Source organism: Myripristis murdjan, chromosome 4 (assembly GCF_902150065.1).
Source record: "Myripristis murdjan chromosome 4, fMyrMur1.1, whole genome shotgun sequence".
NCBI lineage: Eukaryota > Metazoa > Chordata > Actinopteri > Holocentriformes > Holocentridae > Myripristis > Myripristis murdjan.
The window spans coordinates 30,470,718-30,486,954 of record NC_043983.1 but is presented as its reverse complement, the minus strand read 5'-3'; the positions used below and the strand labels follow the sequence as shown (position 1 = coordinate 30,486,954).

Below are 16,237 nucleotides of genomic sequence, written 5' to 3'. Positions count from 1 at the left end.
GCCGCCGCCCTCCGAGCGCGCGGTTTGCGAAGGCCTCAGACCGAAGACTTGACCTTCCAGCTCGCTGGCGGCCGCAGGTGTCGCTCATCTCTTGTTACTCCAAAAGAAAACAAACGAGATGTTAATGACGTTTTCTCTCTCTCGCTCTCGTTACTGGATGTAGGAAATCTTTCAGGATTTCTTCTTGCAACTAATAGCAGAACCGTAGCATTCATAGAAGCAAAAGTCAAACCTTCTCGCTGTGGACTAGTGATGGGTCGTTCGCGAACGAGTCGATTCTTTTGAACGGCTCTTTGAAGTGAACGAGCCAGTTCCTAATTTCTTTGTTTTTTGCTTTAATTCACTCTGTATCTATTAATTTCAATGTATTTGGTCATTTTTGAATGTTGTGAACAAAAAGAAAGAAGAAGGAGTCATGTGTGTGACTTGTTTGGCCAGCAGTGGAGGTTCTGCCTATGTTGCCACCCTAGGCGAAATTACTGGCTTGTGCCCTTCCATGTTACTACTCCTACTGCCCTCCCACGAGCCGGCCGGTGCCGTGGCCGGCTCTCCTGATGCCAGCCAGTGGCTTTTTTATTCAAACAAGATTTTGTCCCTATAAAAAGTAGACCCTTTTTTCCAAAAAAGGGTCTTGAAAAAGAGAGGTCATCTTAAAATCAGGGTCGTCTTTTATGCGGGTCAATATGGTAGTCTAGAAAACTGGCAATTTTTTTTTTTTTTTTTTTTTTTTTTTTTTTTGAGGACGCCACACAGACCATTGCCTAATGAAATTATCATCATTTCAGGATAATTCAGGATAATTTCAGGATAATTCAAACTCAGATATCCCACCAATAGAATATATATGGGATGTCAAAGTTTGAATGATTCTGATCGAAATATTAACCCACACCTTCTTAGCATCCAGTACAGTCTGATACCACCCTGTTAGTCTCATGTTTAATGTTTAGGTCTTAATGGGTTAAAAATAAATAATTATAAAAATGAGCCAGTCTTTTGAACGGCTCTTTGAAAAGAATGGATCCTCAAGATCCGGCTCCCTTTAAAGAGCCATAAATCCCATCTCTACTGTGGACCTGCACTGCATCGCATTTAAACGCATCGCAACAAGTCTGTCGGCTACTTAAAATGCATCCTATAAACTGATCACATATCAAGTTTGCATCTCGAATTATTCGGCATTCAAAAATGTCTTTTAAAATTTTAATTTCACTTTTAAATCACAATTTTACTCTTCGTTATGTGGAATATGAGGGAAATTAGACTCACATTTTTGCTTTACTAAAGAGGGAGAATAATGGTTAAGTATTATTATTCCCTCTTAGACTAAATTATTTAGTTTTTATTTAGCCTAACCATGAGATACTACTTTTCTTGCTGGCCAGGCAAGAAAAGTTGTTGGGAATTGGGGATATTACTGTAATTATTATTGTGCTCATTAATTTTACAGAAGCGAGGGAGGCGGATCTTTCTGGTTAAGTGACGAATTTACAAGGATCATGAGCCGCTGGGACAAGTGACGTGGATTGCGCTCGCTTTATTTCTAAACCACTGTAAGGTTACGCAACAGCAAGAGATGCACCTGAAGCCTAAAGCCTACAAAATACAGTTTGATTATTTACAGTAAGGAAAGGGATGTTGGATTGGAGAATAGCTGAAAATATGCAATATGAAATATGAGCGGAAGATGAAAATGCACCATAATTAGGAGAATGAATGAAGTTGAAAGTGACTTGAGAAGCACCGGGTCAAATCAGCGTCTGAGCTGAAGAATTTGGAAGACGGATGAACCAGCTGGTAAAACGAGTTAAAAGACACATGAGGAGCTGAAGCAAAGTGATGGAGGGTGGAGGGATGTTTTCTTGCGCATTAGAAGTTTCTTCAAAAATAGGCGCTGAAAGTCGGCGTTAAGGTTGCAGCGTGGAGGACCAGAGGCACGCTTCACACGCCCTGCTGCTTTCATTCACAACAAAACCTCACCAGCATTTTCCCTGAAACGTTACTCCAGCAGGCCTTGAGATGGGAAACTGGCGGTCCTTTTTTCAGGAATATCGACCCCTGCTCTCATTCAAAGGCGACCCTCGTGCAGTAGAGTTCTCATCGGGCCTGAAAATTAAGACCCTACCCTAACCGGGCCCTACTGGGCCAGCCCGAGGCCCTACCCTACCCTACTAATTAGCCGAACTTTAGGCCCGACAGCCCGATAAAGCCCGAAAAAAAAACAAAGGAGAGGAAGAAAAAAAAAAAAAAAGATCGCCAAATTCGCCATTATTTAGCAGCGCCGGTGGCACAAATTCGAGTAGCAGTGAGAGAACGGACATAATAGTTGGTGTTGGTGCCAGGTTTATTATTGATAGTCACTTCATGAATGGGGGGCCCATGTCACGTGGTGTGGGCGTCACCGACTCACCTCAGTAGTGAAATCAGCTGGTTTGAGAGCGTTTTTTTTTGAATGAGCTGGAGAGAGGGAGTGAGCGGGGGAGGCTCACATTTTGCTGACTGCATTGCCAATGATTTTAAATGCTGTTTGGTTCACAGTTTTTAACAATAAAGGTATGAAATGCAGCATCGGATCATCGCTTTATTGACAGCCCGCCAGCGAGTCAAGCAGGTAAAATTCCCTCGTCTTAACCTCTCGGCGACATCAAAATGTTTGTTGATAGTCGCCTAATAGTTGGCGAAAGGCAGCTTCACATGTTCAGTTGTTCATAAAACATGCTAAGTTAGTAAAGTGACTGTAGTTCTGCACAAAACGGTTTAATTTAGCACTAAACTGTTATCCCCGTTTCTCTCTCTCTCTCTCTCTCCTTCTGCTTCATGCCTGCGTCATTTATATTTCGTCCTTCAACGGCGACAGGAAAACACAGAACCAGAACCCGAAGTCCGACCCTACCCGACCAATTCACATACATTTTAGGCCCGACTCTACCCGACATTTTCGGGTAGGGTCGGGTTCGGGCAGAATTTGAGAACTCCACCGTGCAGGGCGTGTGGCAGGGGCTTCTGGGAAACTTGGTGTATTCCTCTCAGAGCTCCAGCCGGGGTTGTAATGTTTGTCTACAGTGTTTGGTAACACCGTGTCCTGAGTGGGCCTACGTGGGCTGTGTGTATTCATAGGGAAGTGGAGGTTCAACCACGAGTCGGTGAAGTGACTAATGTTGGATTGTGAAAGGCCTTCCTTCAGTCCTGCTGCTCTTCGCTGACGTGTTGTTTTGTTTGTACTTCAAGTCAAACGCATTCCTGAACACCCCGCAAGCCTATTATCTGTGCATTGAGAGCTATGAGATATAATATCACGTGTCACGCGTGTGATGTCAAGTGGTTGAATTCTCTTTGGCACAGCGTCACATTCAGCTCAGGAATTAGTCTAAGATGCTTTCAAACTATATATTTCTCCTATCTTTGCTGTAACTACTGCTAAACCAGCTCCTGTTGTAACAAGGTGATGATGATGATGATGTGTTCTTCATTCACCTGTACAGGCACTAGTACTCCCATGTGCCCTAGTATGTTCAAGGGGACTTTTTTTCATTGGTCACTTATGCTAAACCTACCAAACCTACCATTTCGGACAGACTGAACCGACTGATGAAGGCTCCACAGCTGAAAACATCCAGTCCTGCATCCTTGAAAAAGCTTGCACTCTCAGTTGTGACCCATTTTATTCACCTCTTTTGGTGATTATGAGTAGGACCCCGAGGCTGCAAGACGCTGTGGGGTGTGTGTATGTCCCCCGGATGCTGCGCCGTTCCTGCATCAATACTGCACACAGCGGCCCCCATGACGAAAAGTCCTCCGCTCTGGATCTATATTCAGGACGAGCGCTGCAGGATTTTGCCGCGTAGCTTCGCTGCTCGCTGTAACTGTGAGGCGGCATTTGGGGGAATCACGTTCAAAAGTGGGATTTCGTGCGGTGAACGGAGGCCGCTCAGCCGTTTTTGTTGTCTCGTCTTGCGCAGACAGACTTCAAATGCACGTGAGTTTCGCTGGGCACACAAGACGGGGAAAAAATGATGCCGGGCTTGAACCCCCCAACCCACGCCGCCTCACCCCCCCCTCGAAATCCCATAACTCTCAGCATTTGTCTCTGTGCCCACGGCGATTACAGCCTACAGATATGACTGGCAGCTTGACAGGTGCCACTCATTGTACTGTGTGTGCTGTGTGTGTGTGTGTGTGTGTGTGTGTGTGCGTGTGTGTGTGTGTGCGTGCATGAGCGAGTGTGCGTCTGCACTTCCGTCTCTCTTTGTTCCACATAGGCCTGCTCTAAATTCATTCTTTCATCCCTCGTTCATGTTCAGATTTGGTTCCCATTTCGTGCCCTTTCTAGAACTGCCTCTTCTCTCTCTTTCTCTCTCTCTCTTTCTCTCTCTCACTCTCTCTCTTTCTCTTTCTTCAACTGAAATGAATGAAGGAGGCGCTGCAGCCAAAGGTAACGGCAATAACACCCCCTGTGGACGCTTAAAAAGGAAGAAAAAAGGGAAATGGGAATGGAGGGAAGGTAAAAAAGTAGGGCTTAAAATGCAGCTGTTAAGAGTGAAGTGAGAAAGAGAGAGAGAGAGAGAGAGAGAGAGAGACAGAGGTGGAGGTGAGAAAAAAAAAAAAAAAAAGGAGAATGAGCGAGAGAAATGGGGTGTTTTTTTGGCTCACAAACAGCCAATCCATAACCCGGTGCCTCCTGTCCAAACTGTATTACTCCCCCTGCTAGTTTACAACCAGCAGTGGGAGATGTGCTCTGCTCTCAGACCTGCTTTGTGCTGTTACTGTAAGTGCACACTGCAAAATGTACGGGTAAATTTGGAAGCGTAAAAAAAAAGAAAAAAGAAAAAAAAACAGTCAATCTGGTTGCTTCTAGACAACTTTGGAATGAAAATATAACCCTGCAAAGTAAAGGGGTTCAGCCCATTTAGCCCATAAATTTTGCAGCCCGGGAGGTATTTCCTGCCCCGGCGGTGACACCGGCTTTGGCGTCCATTAGCCCGCCGCACGAAGCCATATTTAACTCGCGGTGGAAGCCGACCCGGTAAGGCGGTGGAGCCGTAAACGGGGGGCAAAGCCAGATGGGGTGCATTTATCTCGAAAGCAACCAGGTTGAGTTATGCAGTATGGAGCTTAATCGGAGTCTTTAACCGCAGAGGCAATTACAATTACAATTACACAAGCGCCGCTGCAAGAACAGGAAGCGACGGAGCGCCCGGCCGATGTGCAATTTTGAATAAAAGGTGAACGATTGACCCCGTGTCTCAGAATAACCCTTGGCTTTGATAGTAAAGTGGTTCTTTGTAAAAATGAAGGGCAGGAGCTTGCAGGGCTTTTGTTACCTCTGCCTAGGAGGTGATGGAGGTTATGTGGAGGCCGCGTCTGTCTGTCTGTCTGTCTGTCTGTCTGTCTAAGCAAAGTGCCTCAGAAACTTCAGGCCGGATTTACATGGAACTTTGTAGAAAGGTTGGTCCTGAGGAAGGGAAGAGCAGATTCAATTTACGCATTTACACACCGGCGTGGAGCGTATTCACATTGGGCAGCACTGCAAAAACGCAAAATCTTACCAAGATTATTTGTCTTATTTCAAGTCAAAAACGTCTTATTTCTAGTCAAAATATCTCATTACACTTAAAATAAGACATGATCGCCTCAGAACTAAATTGTTTTTAGACGAAAATTCACTTGAAACAAGTGAAAATTAGCTAGAAACAAGAAACAAATTTTGCCAATGAAACAAGCAAATTTTCACTTGAAACAAGAGACAACTGTCTAAAAACAAGTTACTTCTGAGGTGATCATGTCTTATTTTAAGTGTAATGAGATATTTTGACTAGTAATAAGACATTTTTGACTTGAAATAAGACAAATAAACTTGGTAAGATTTTGAGTTTTTGCAGTGAGTGCACTACAAACAGTCTTTCTCTGTGATACACATTCTGCTATCAGTAGATACACTTACAAAATGTGAGCACGCACATATTGGTATTCACTACAAGCGTGAAAAATCCTGCAGGTTTGCCCCGTCGACTCCTTCCCCGCGGCGAGAACGAGCGTTTCACCGGGTCCGTGCAGCAAACCACAGCTGGAAAAAAAACCCTCTGAAGGATCCACAGCAGCATGTTTGTTCATTATTTACACTCTTCTCCAGCCGTTTCAACTGGCGGAAGTCGTTTTTCTCCACATCCATAGAATAAAACCGAGCTGGTAAACATCATCAGACATGGCTTTTATTTTAATTTGACTCCTGAAATGCTGCAAAATGTCGTCGTTGAGCTGGACTTTAGTGCAGAAGAAACTGTCTCGCTAAAGAGGTGCACAAGCTGCTTCTGCTCGGTGTGATTTTTGCGCTCACCAAACGGCTCGGCTGTAACTTCTCAGGCCACACAAACTCCGAGTGGATGCAGGGACAAATCATCAGGAGGACACGAGCGCAGATGGTGGCGTCCCGGGGACACGCCGGTGAAGTAGGTCACACGGCTCCATGAAACATCTCCAGGACACCCAAAAGTTCTCTCTGCACTTTACTTTGCTGAGCCGCCTCGGGTCCAGACGTGCCCACAAATCTCCACTCGCCGACCGACAACTGCAGCAACTGAATGCATCGTCTCCTGTGTCCTTGCATCGAACAGGTTTCCCAAAAGTAACGCCCATTTGAAACTGCAGTACAGAAACTGCGGTGGGACAGGAAAGGAGTTACTGTTCAGCGTGAACTCTGATTTCCACTAAACTCTGAATAATCAAAATAAGATTCAAGATTCAAGATTTATTCGTCACATGCATGAATGTACAGGTACAGCAGCAGTGAAATGTAATTGCAACAACTCCAGCACTGTGCAAGTAAAAAATAAAAAAAATAATAATAATAATAATAATAACGATAATAATAATAAAGAATAAAATAAAATAAAATAAAAATAAAGATAAAATAGAAAGAATATATGACATTCTTAATAATAAGTGATAATAAGTGATAAAATAAGTGATTAAAACTGCATTTTCTTGTACTAAATATAGGTTTTAACTGCATATATGGTTATGATGTGAGTCGTTGTCTTTCAGCATAAACCTGTTCAAAGTGCCCTCGCCTCCGCCCGCCATCACCTCAGATCTCATCATCAGCTCCCAGTCTGACCACACCTGCCACAGGGGACCCAGGCATGAGAAAAGTCCAGCCATGTGTCGTTTTCCTGGAGCTACGGCGGCTGATCTTATGGGGAAAAAGCTCCAGCTCCGCGCGCTTTATTATAATCCACGTTGGCCGCAGCGACGTCTCCGAGCAGAGGTCTGAAATCTTGAAACGACATTCCTCCTTTTAATCGAAGGATCGAGCATTTCAGCAGAAGTGCCTGATGCACAATGCACTTTTTATCCACAATTTTAATCTCTTTTGCAATCGTGCATTTTTTTCACAGAAATGATGGAATCCACCCGAGTGCCCTTGGTGGAGGTATTTTAACCAAGACCTTGTTTTATATAGTCTTTCAACTAAATGGCTTTAAAACTCAAACTCTTTAAACTTCTTATTATTGTATTATTATTATTTTTTTTGTTTGTTTGTTTATTTTCATTTTACTGATTTTTTCCTCTATATAGAGTTTTATCTCCTTTATTTTGCTCTTTTCGATTGTGTCGTTTTGAGTCTTTTAAATCTCTAGTGTTGTCTTAACTCGTCTGCACAGCGCCTTGAATCTGCCTCTGTGTATGAAGCGTGCGTTGTTGTCAATAAAACCGCCTCGCCCTGATGTACGTTGTGCACAGACATCGTGGCGACGGGCCTTTCGGGACCTCCAGGGGCCTGAGTTCCAGCTAAAAGGGGACATCGTCTGCCCTCGTGTTTTGGGAATTTGTGCGTTCACACATCACAGCGCTGCATTCCACTGGGACGTCCGCGTCCTCTCGGGAGGAGACGTCTGGTCCTAAAGCCAGTCTGCCACAGCCGCCGCGTTAAGAGCTGATTTGATTGGCCGTGACTGACACAAGCCCCTCCTACATCTGCTGATGATGTAATCCTCCTAATCCAACCTCCTTTCCAGCTATGCCAGCACAGTGTCAGCACCTCTGGTCACAAAATGACCAAAAATCTGTTGGTCATGTGAGCTTCTACCATGATTTGTGTAAAAAAAAAAGGCCACTAAGTCTGTGTGTGTGTATGTGTGTGTGTGTGTGTGTGTCCAGGTGGGCTGGTGGGAGGATCTGATCTACACCACAGAGAAGAAGTACTTGGGAAGGAAAACTTTGAGAAACAAAAACAAGGTAATTAAATGAAGAACGGGTTGGCACAAGGATTTTTTTGTGTGTGTGTGTGTGTGTGTGTGTGTGTTTTATGGTGTGAACATCCTCTGCTGCATATGGTCAAAGACAGAAATGAATACGAGGCGCCGAGTAACATCAGATACACTCGATGATGCTCATCTTGTGTATTTACAGACAAGCGACGTTACTATTTCACTATTAATTTTAATGCGCTAAACATTGATGCTGCAGTAAGCACTCAGTAACACAAATGCAGCTCAGAAGGCAGCGAGTGGGGCTTCGGAAACCTTTGTGGTTGTGTTTGGAGCTGGATGGAGGTGCACGGCTGTGTGCGTCTTAAGTGCATGATATTTAAAGACACCGATGAATATTTATCATTTCCCCCCATCCACTCGATGCATATTTATGATCAGCGTTTTTTTTTTTTTTTGGTCTGACGATTGACTTGACAGAAAAACTGAGAGGTCCGTGTCGACCCAAACGCCTCCCCCCCCACCCTGCCATGAATATGTATGAGGATGCAGCAGACCAAGGAGATGTTTTATGCCATTGTGCAGACTCCGTTTTAGCTCGTGTCGTCATGTCGGATGTTTTGTCCCTCACTGCCTTGTCTGATGCCGCGGAGCAGCTGACCGCCGCTAAATAACGGAGCGCCTCGCAATAAAAAAACGGCAGTAATTGGGCCGCTCACGCCGCCCCGGTTACAAGAGGAGCAGGGCTTGTAAACTGGAGCCGCACGGGCTCGGATTTAGTGAACAGTTGTAGCGAGCGGTCGTCCTGCCAAGTCGGAGATCTGATTCAAACAAATCAGATTCTGGCCCCCTTGTAACCCGAGCCACGCACGACTCGTCCGCTCTCTCTGCTGTGACTCGCCCTCTCTGGGTTTTATCTAACAACACTTGAAGAAAAAGGATATGAGGCTCAGGATTGTGCTCAGTTCATTTTACGTTTGGTTTTTCCGAGCAGCCGCTGGCGATCAGTTTTGACATTCATCTCCTTTTACCCATGAACCTTTTTTTTTTTTTTTTTTTTTGTACACTGCAAAAACGCAAAATCTTACCAAGATTATTTGTCTTATTTCAAGTCAAAAATGTCTTATTTCTAGTCAAAATATCTCATTACACTTAAAATAAGACATGATCACCTCAGAAGTAAATTGTTCATAGACAATTAGCTAGAAACAAGAAACAAATTTTGCCAATGAAACAAGCAAATTTGCACTTGTTTCAAGCAAATTTTCACTTGAAACAAGAGACAATTGCCTAAAAACAAGTTACTTCTGAGGTGATAAGGTCTTATTTTAAGTGTAATGAGATATTTTGACTAGGAATAAGACATTTTTGACTTGAAATAAGACAAATAATCTTGGTAAGATTTTGGTTCAGATGGTATTCACACCCTTAACAAACCACACACCCGCTCTGTTGGAACAGGAGTCATATCTTCACTTTCAGTCTTTGCGGCTGTTTGGTTCCGCCTGAGGTCAAATGGCGTATTGTTCTAACCGGGCCACACAAACCATAAAAGCTCTAGCACATGAAACATGCTTGGTATTCCTACATCTGCCAGTAATAAACTGTCAGACAGTGCAGTAAGATCTTCGGAATGATGCTATAATGTTAAAAAGAAAAAAGTTACACCCCACATCATGTAGCATCTGCAGGCATTATCTGGAGAGACATTATTTTTTAGTTTAGGTTATTTTTCCTCTGCTGTTTAAATTGTTCATATTTCATATTTCTTTCTATTTTTTACATATTCCTTGTTTATAGTGTATATATAGCTTGCTGCTATTTATCATCTGTTTATACTGTAAATTTGCACATTGCTCACATCTATGCACATTGTATACATCTATGCACAAGGTTTTTTGCACATTGGGTACTTAGATCTCTGGTGTCATCTTTTACTCTTTATTTTTTATTTATTTAATCTTGTAATCTGTGGATACTGTTGAAAACTGTGAATTTCCTTCGGGATGAATAAAGTATCTATCTATCTATTGCACGAACAGGTTGTTTTCATTTTTGACCCATTTGAAGGGACATTTTATTACATTTTGAATAAGTCACTGCATTATCAGTCATTAACGTACATTATTTACGTTTTGTGTTTTTTGCTACATGGTGTCGACCCATTTTTCTGCCTGTAGGACAAAATCAAGAAGGCGTTGGTGTTTGCCTCCCCGCCAGCTGACGAGAACGCTTCCTCGCCCATGCAGATACTTCCAGGCAAGGCCAGTGAGAGCCTCATTTTATCAGCCAATCGGAGAGCAGCCTCATCGCGAACCCCGCCAGCATCACGTTCGCTCGCAGAGTGAGTGAAGAGGAGGAGCGCCAGATATTCAGAACATGAATGTTTTATGAAAGAAGAGACGATCAGCTTTGACTTGAAATGATGCTGAACCATTAAATGTCTTTAGCATTGTGTGTGATTGCTGTTGTGATTACATAACCGTGTAACGACAGATTGTCCAGATAGATAATACAGCAGATGGGGAGGCATCAGGTGCTCTTGATATTTTGCAGACTGGGACAGAGGAAAGTTATCTTTCATTTCCTGTAACCCAAGCTCATGCATTTTCCAACTTTTAAGAAGACGCAGCTAAGAAACAGAAACTGATCAACAGCAACCGCCAATTAATTCAATGCAAGCAGATTTCCATGATAAGTTAATTTTATATCAGATTTTTGATAGTAACTAATAAGACTTTTGGCAAATCTGTTACAGTGTCTTTACTAAAACACACGCTGACGATGCATATCAGATCTTCTTTTGGTGCCGCCCCACTGTGTGCAAAGAGGCACCTGCTGTCAGAGAGGCTGTTTTTTATTTATTTATTTATTTATTTATTTATTTTGTACAGTGGTCCCTTGTTTATCGCGGGAGTTACGTTCTAAAAATAACCCGCAATCCGCGAAGTAGTCAGCTTTATTTATTACAATTATTATAGATGTTTTAAGGCTGTAAAACCCCTCACTACACACTTTATACACTTTTCTCAGACAGGCGTTAACATTTTCTCACTTTTCTCTCTTGTTTAAACTCTCAAAGTTCAAACCTTCGTAGAAAAATAAGTCCAGTATTATAGATTGAACGCATTCTGTACTGTACAGGAGACACGGCACGGAGGAGATTGATTGACAATGGTCTACAGTCCCTTAGCCAATCGGGACACAGAACACAATGCGCTGTAAAAAAAAAAAAAAAAAAAAAAAAAAAAGAAGCATGCAAAATTGCACTAAAAAAAAATCTGCGAAACTGCGAGGCTGCAAAAGGTGAACCGCGTTATAGCGAGGGACAACTGTACAGTAGTTTGAACTCTTTTTAAATTGCTCTTCAAAGTGTACTGTGACATTCTTGTGAAACCGCAAAGTAAACCTGAGGCTTGAAAAATGTCTCCAAAGGCGGTAAAAAGCAGCACTTGGCTTCGCCGCCGCCGCCGCCGTCGCCGCCGGCCTCGCGGTCTTTACAAAGAAACGTACTTTGTCCTCGCGTTTCTTTTCCGCCAGTCCTCTCATTTTACTGTGACTCGTGCTCCTCTAGTGCTCTTAAGTCAAAACTCTGTCAGTCCTCCGCTGCTCTTAAAACACCTCTCCTTTCAGCTCAGCCTTTTCCTCGCCACCCTCGCCTTTTGTCCACTCACACTCCTCCCTCGCTCCCCCTTCCTCATCTCTCTCTCCTCGGCACCATTACTCTTGTCTGGCACATACAAATGGACTTGCCACAGCCTTGGTTTTCTCTCTCTGATTTAAGCGCCCCTCTCTCTCTCTCTCTCTCTCTGTCTCTCTCTCTCCCTGTCTCACCCCTCTGCTACTTGTTTACTTGTTTGCCTCTTTCTCGGTGCTGCCATCTCTTGAGGAAAAACTCGGATTCAGTTATAGTGTGTATGCATGCAACGTGTGTGGATGTTTGTTTTTGCCTTCGGTGGATGCATAGGGAATTGTTTGAACTTGCTCAGTCAACACACACACACACACACACACACGCACCATGCTTATATGCTGCTGTGTCGCTCCAGTAGCCGTTATAATGAAAGAGCCACAATAGGAGTGTAGGAGCGGTGGCTCCTCCTCGAGGGAGGTCCAGGGATTTTCCCCAAGAAAATTAAGGAACACTTTAATTTTTTTTTTTTTTTTTTACTGTAATTTAATTCACAAGAAATCATCCCAATTAGGCGATGTATATGAGGCACTATTCTTATCACAGGTTTCTCTTTCACCACTGTTATCTACCCTTAGACACTTCAGACAGCTGTAAGAATCCATTACCAAAAAATATTCCCATGTGGATCCCAGAGGGGCAAAGTCTTATCATACTGACGGTCTGTGTGGTCCAAATACGAGCGCACTGGGGGGTGTGGAGCTATTCCTTGATTTAGAGGGCCTGCCGCTCCGAAAACAGCATCACTGTCTTCATAAAGCCCCCTGTCTTCCACTAAATGTGTTCTTGGCGTTTTATACCGGCCCACGAGAGCCAGCATCTCCATGTCCGCGACCGGACGGTTTTCATCGGGTCTCTGATGAACCGCCACGTCTGAAATGCCTGCGATAGCGTCCCGTATGTCAAGGCTGGGAGTCAGAATAGGACCCAAAAGCACAATCTTGAGCCAGAAGTCAATTCACAAGTCCTTTATTCCGAAAACAGGGTCAAAAAAACACAAAAGCAGTCGGAATCCAAGCTGAATATCCAGAAGGGCTGGGCAAAAATCGGCGCCCAGAAAACCAGAAGAAGAATCAGAAAAAAAAAACAGGGCAAATACAAAGGAAGGAAGACACAAAGGGCTACAACGAACTGGCACAGAGAGCAGGGAACACACCGACTAAATACACAAGGAGAGGGAAGACAACAAGGCACAGGTGTAACACATGAGGGCGGGGCAGGCAATCACACAGGAGGGAAACGTGACAGGAAGTGATCTGAAATGAGAGGAGAGTTAGACAATAAAACAGGACGTGCAGAAAAATCAAAATGAAACCAAGAAAACATCATTTAAGGTGCTGGGTGAGACATGACACCGTATAAACCAGCGAATCGATCGGACGTCACTGCGTCTGTTGGAAGACTCAATGGGAGACGACTTCACATGGCACATTTCTCCACAATTAAAAATCGGCCAAGTGGTAGAAGATTCAAGTTTCCTGGTTTCCTGATGAGGAAAATGTGTTTTTACAACTTTATGTTGTTTGATTGAGGCTTTACCTGGGGGATCAAATGTAGCATAGTAAGCCCTCTTAATTACATGTTAGCCAGCATTAGGCTAAGTAAGGGATGATCAGCTTGTAGATGTGCATTAGACTTTTCGGACACCCTTAAAATTTTACACAGTCTCACCATCTCAAATATTATCATGAAATATTTGTGGAAAAATCTTTTTTTGTGTTTCAAAAGGTGTGGCTGCATTAGACAGATACAAACAAATACAAATTATTTTTTTTTTGTTTGTTTATTTTTTACAAGAAAAACTAACAAAACTAAACTCTTGACAGTTTAATCTTTATCTTCAGGCGTGTTTCCTGCGTTAGGTTCCTTGTTTTAGCCGTTTTTGTGTCTGAAGAACTTTAAAATGTGCTGGCTTTATATAGACACAAAGCTCGGCAACAAAAATTGTGTCTTTTAATAAAAAGAACAACCTTCATCACTGGTACCAAAATGACCCAATACTCCAAATTTCTTATGTATTTTTATGGAACCAATCAATTTGAAGTTTTTAATGGCTTTTTTAGGATTTGTTTAGTATTTGGGCTGTGACTGCACTAAAAGAAATTGCACTTGAAGACCTAAGAGTGATTCTTAATGCAATATTTCACAAATGCATGGGGTGTCTGAAAACGTTTTTCAAACACTGTACATACAGTCTTCATAGGCAGTTGGCAACCTGTCAAAGCATCTGTAAAACCTCATCTCATCTCTCACTCGTCTCATGAAAGTATGTATTTTATTCATTTATTTATTTTAATTTATTTGGTCTTACATGCACTAAAGCTTGCTCGAGCACGGAGCTACACCGCTAAGCTCGTTTCTGCTCAGTCGGTTTATATCTAGGCCGACAGAGGAGGTGATTCTTCGAAGTCCAAACCGAGCTGATGTGAGATCAGACACATTTTCATCGTCACCTCTCCTCTCCTGCCTCTCACTCCATCTGTCCTCTGTGTTAACACTCTCCTTTGCGCACACACTCGGCAAAGCACAGGACTCGCCATCCCCTGCTTAGTCGACCCGTGCTGAATAAATCTACAAATCAATGAATATGCAGTGCAAAGCCTTTTTTTTTTTGTGTGTGTGTCTTATGTAATGTAACCTCGGCTTCCAAACATTGTTCATCGATACCGGACAAAGAAGACGGGGTGTCCTCTGCCAGGTGGAGGACGCCGAGGGTTATCTGAGGTGTTCAAGAGCGCCACAAGAAAGAGAATTAGTCTCCCCGAACCGAAGACTCAAACGCCGCCTGTTTCCCACGGACGAAGAAAAAAAAAAAAAAAGCCTCAGGGGACACGGGACGCAGATAAAGCAAACATCCAGCAGCCTCCTTCTCCCTGAGTCAGCCGAAAGCGATTCTTGGATGTGCGACAGCCGCCCCACTTGCGTCCGTGTGCACGCGTGTCGGCGTGCTTTAGCATTTCGCGGGATCGATGCATCTCTGGGGTGAGAGTGTGTGAGTAAACAGTGGGAAGAAAGCCTCCGCTGTCATTCAAACACGCACACACACACACACACACATAAACACACAGTCTGTCAGTCACTGCATGCCTGCTGCAGAGCGATCGACCGAGCAGACGGCCATTGGCTTCCCAGCAAGCGGCGTTTCCCCCGGGAGAGCCAATCACACGCCGGCACTATTGACCTGTTCTGCCGGCGTTCTCTGTTTGCCTCCTTCCTCGGCAGCCGCCTCTCTCCCTCGTGCCCCTTCACCTCATTTAAATGACCGTTTGACCATTTAAATGCGCATATTAGTCCGGTCTTAGCTGCCCTACACTGGCTCCCTGTAACATTTCGAGTTGACTTTAAGGTTCTCCTACTTGTATACAAAGCACTTCATGGGCTGGGACCGAGCTACATTGCCAACTCCCTTATTGGCTCTGCACCCCAAAGAGCACTGCGATCGTCTGCTGCTGGTTTATTGGTTCCCAACAACAGTCGAAAGAAAATCGGTGATGCCGCCTTTGTTACTTACGCCCCTAAACTTTGGAACACACTACCTTTAGACATCAGAGAAGCCAGCTCACTAGACATCTTTAAAAGAAGATTAACCCTATAAAGCCTGAACTATGAAAGATTTGGCAGAAAATTCCATTTTTTTGAAATTGAACCCTTTATTTAGTCCTATAACAAAATATATATATATATAAAAATTCAAAAAATATGTTATTACACGACCTTTCTGGTGTATGATATATGATATGTACTTGAAGTGCCAATGGTATGGTCCAGGATGAACAGTGGAAGTGTTCAAAGGTATACAACAGTATTTTGGTCAAGTATTGATTAAACTGAAAACAAAAAATGGAATTGAAAACGTGTATCATATATGATATGAATGGCAGGGTTAAAGACCCACCTTTCCACTCTAGCCTTTAACTAGCTCCTATTTTATTCCACACTGTGTTGTCTTTTATTGTTTTATTTGCATCTTTTGTTGGTGCTATACAAATAAAGTTTTATTATTATTATTATTATTGTTATTTGGCCTTTTTACTACAATTTGCCCTCATTTTATATTACAACAACTATATTGAAAACCCCCACCTTATTATGCTCTAGCAAAGTCGCCACCATTCATAAACTACAAACCTGAGAATTGGCTGTGTAAAGCAAATGTTTCCCCAGGGGACTATTTTCCCTGGCGGAGGGAGCGTTTCACCCCGTCCAATATCAGGTCATCAAAACACAACAGTGCTGCTGCTTTTAGGAAAACTAATGTGGACGACTTTATTACCGCGATGGAGTACTGGTGTGAAGAAAGTTTGAAGTCTCTGAAAGTTTATTTTCATATCGAAGTGGA

General features: G+C 43.3%; 1 protein-coding gene across 1 annotated transcript in view; it reads left to right on the top strand.

The window, feature by feature from the left end:
- Positions 1 to 10,595, top strand: part of LOC115357388 (spermatogenesis-associated protein 16-like) — a 100,036-nt gene extending 89,441 nt beyond the window's left edge. Inside the window, exons 8-9 of the mRNA XM_030048785.1 lie at positions 8,158 to 8,235; positions 10,388 to 10,595. Of these exons, the coding sequence (XP_029904645.1) occupies positions 8,158 to 8,235; positions 10,388 to 10,555 (246 nt within the window). The 3' untranslated portion in view covers positions 10,556 to 10,595. The remainder of the gene's footprint in view (positions 1 to 8,157; positions 8,236 to 10,387) is intronic.
- The last annotated feature ends 5,642 nt before the right edge of the window (positions 10,596 to 16,237 follow it).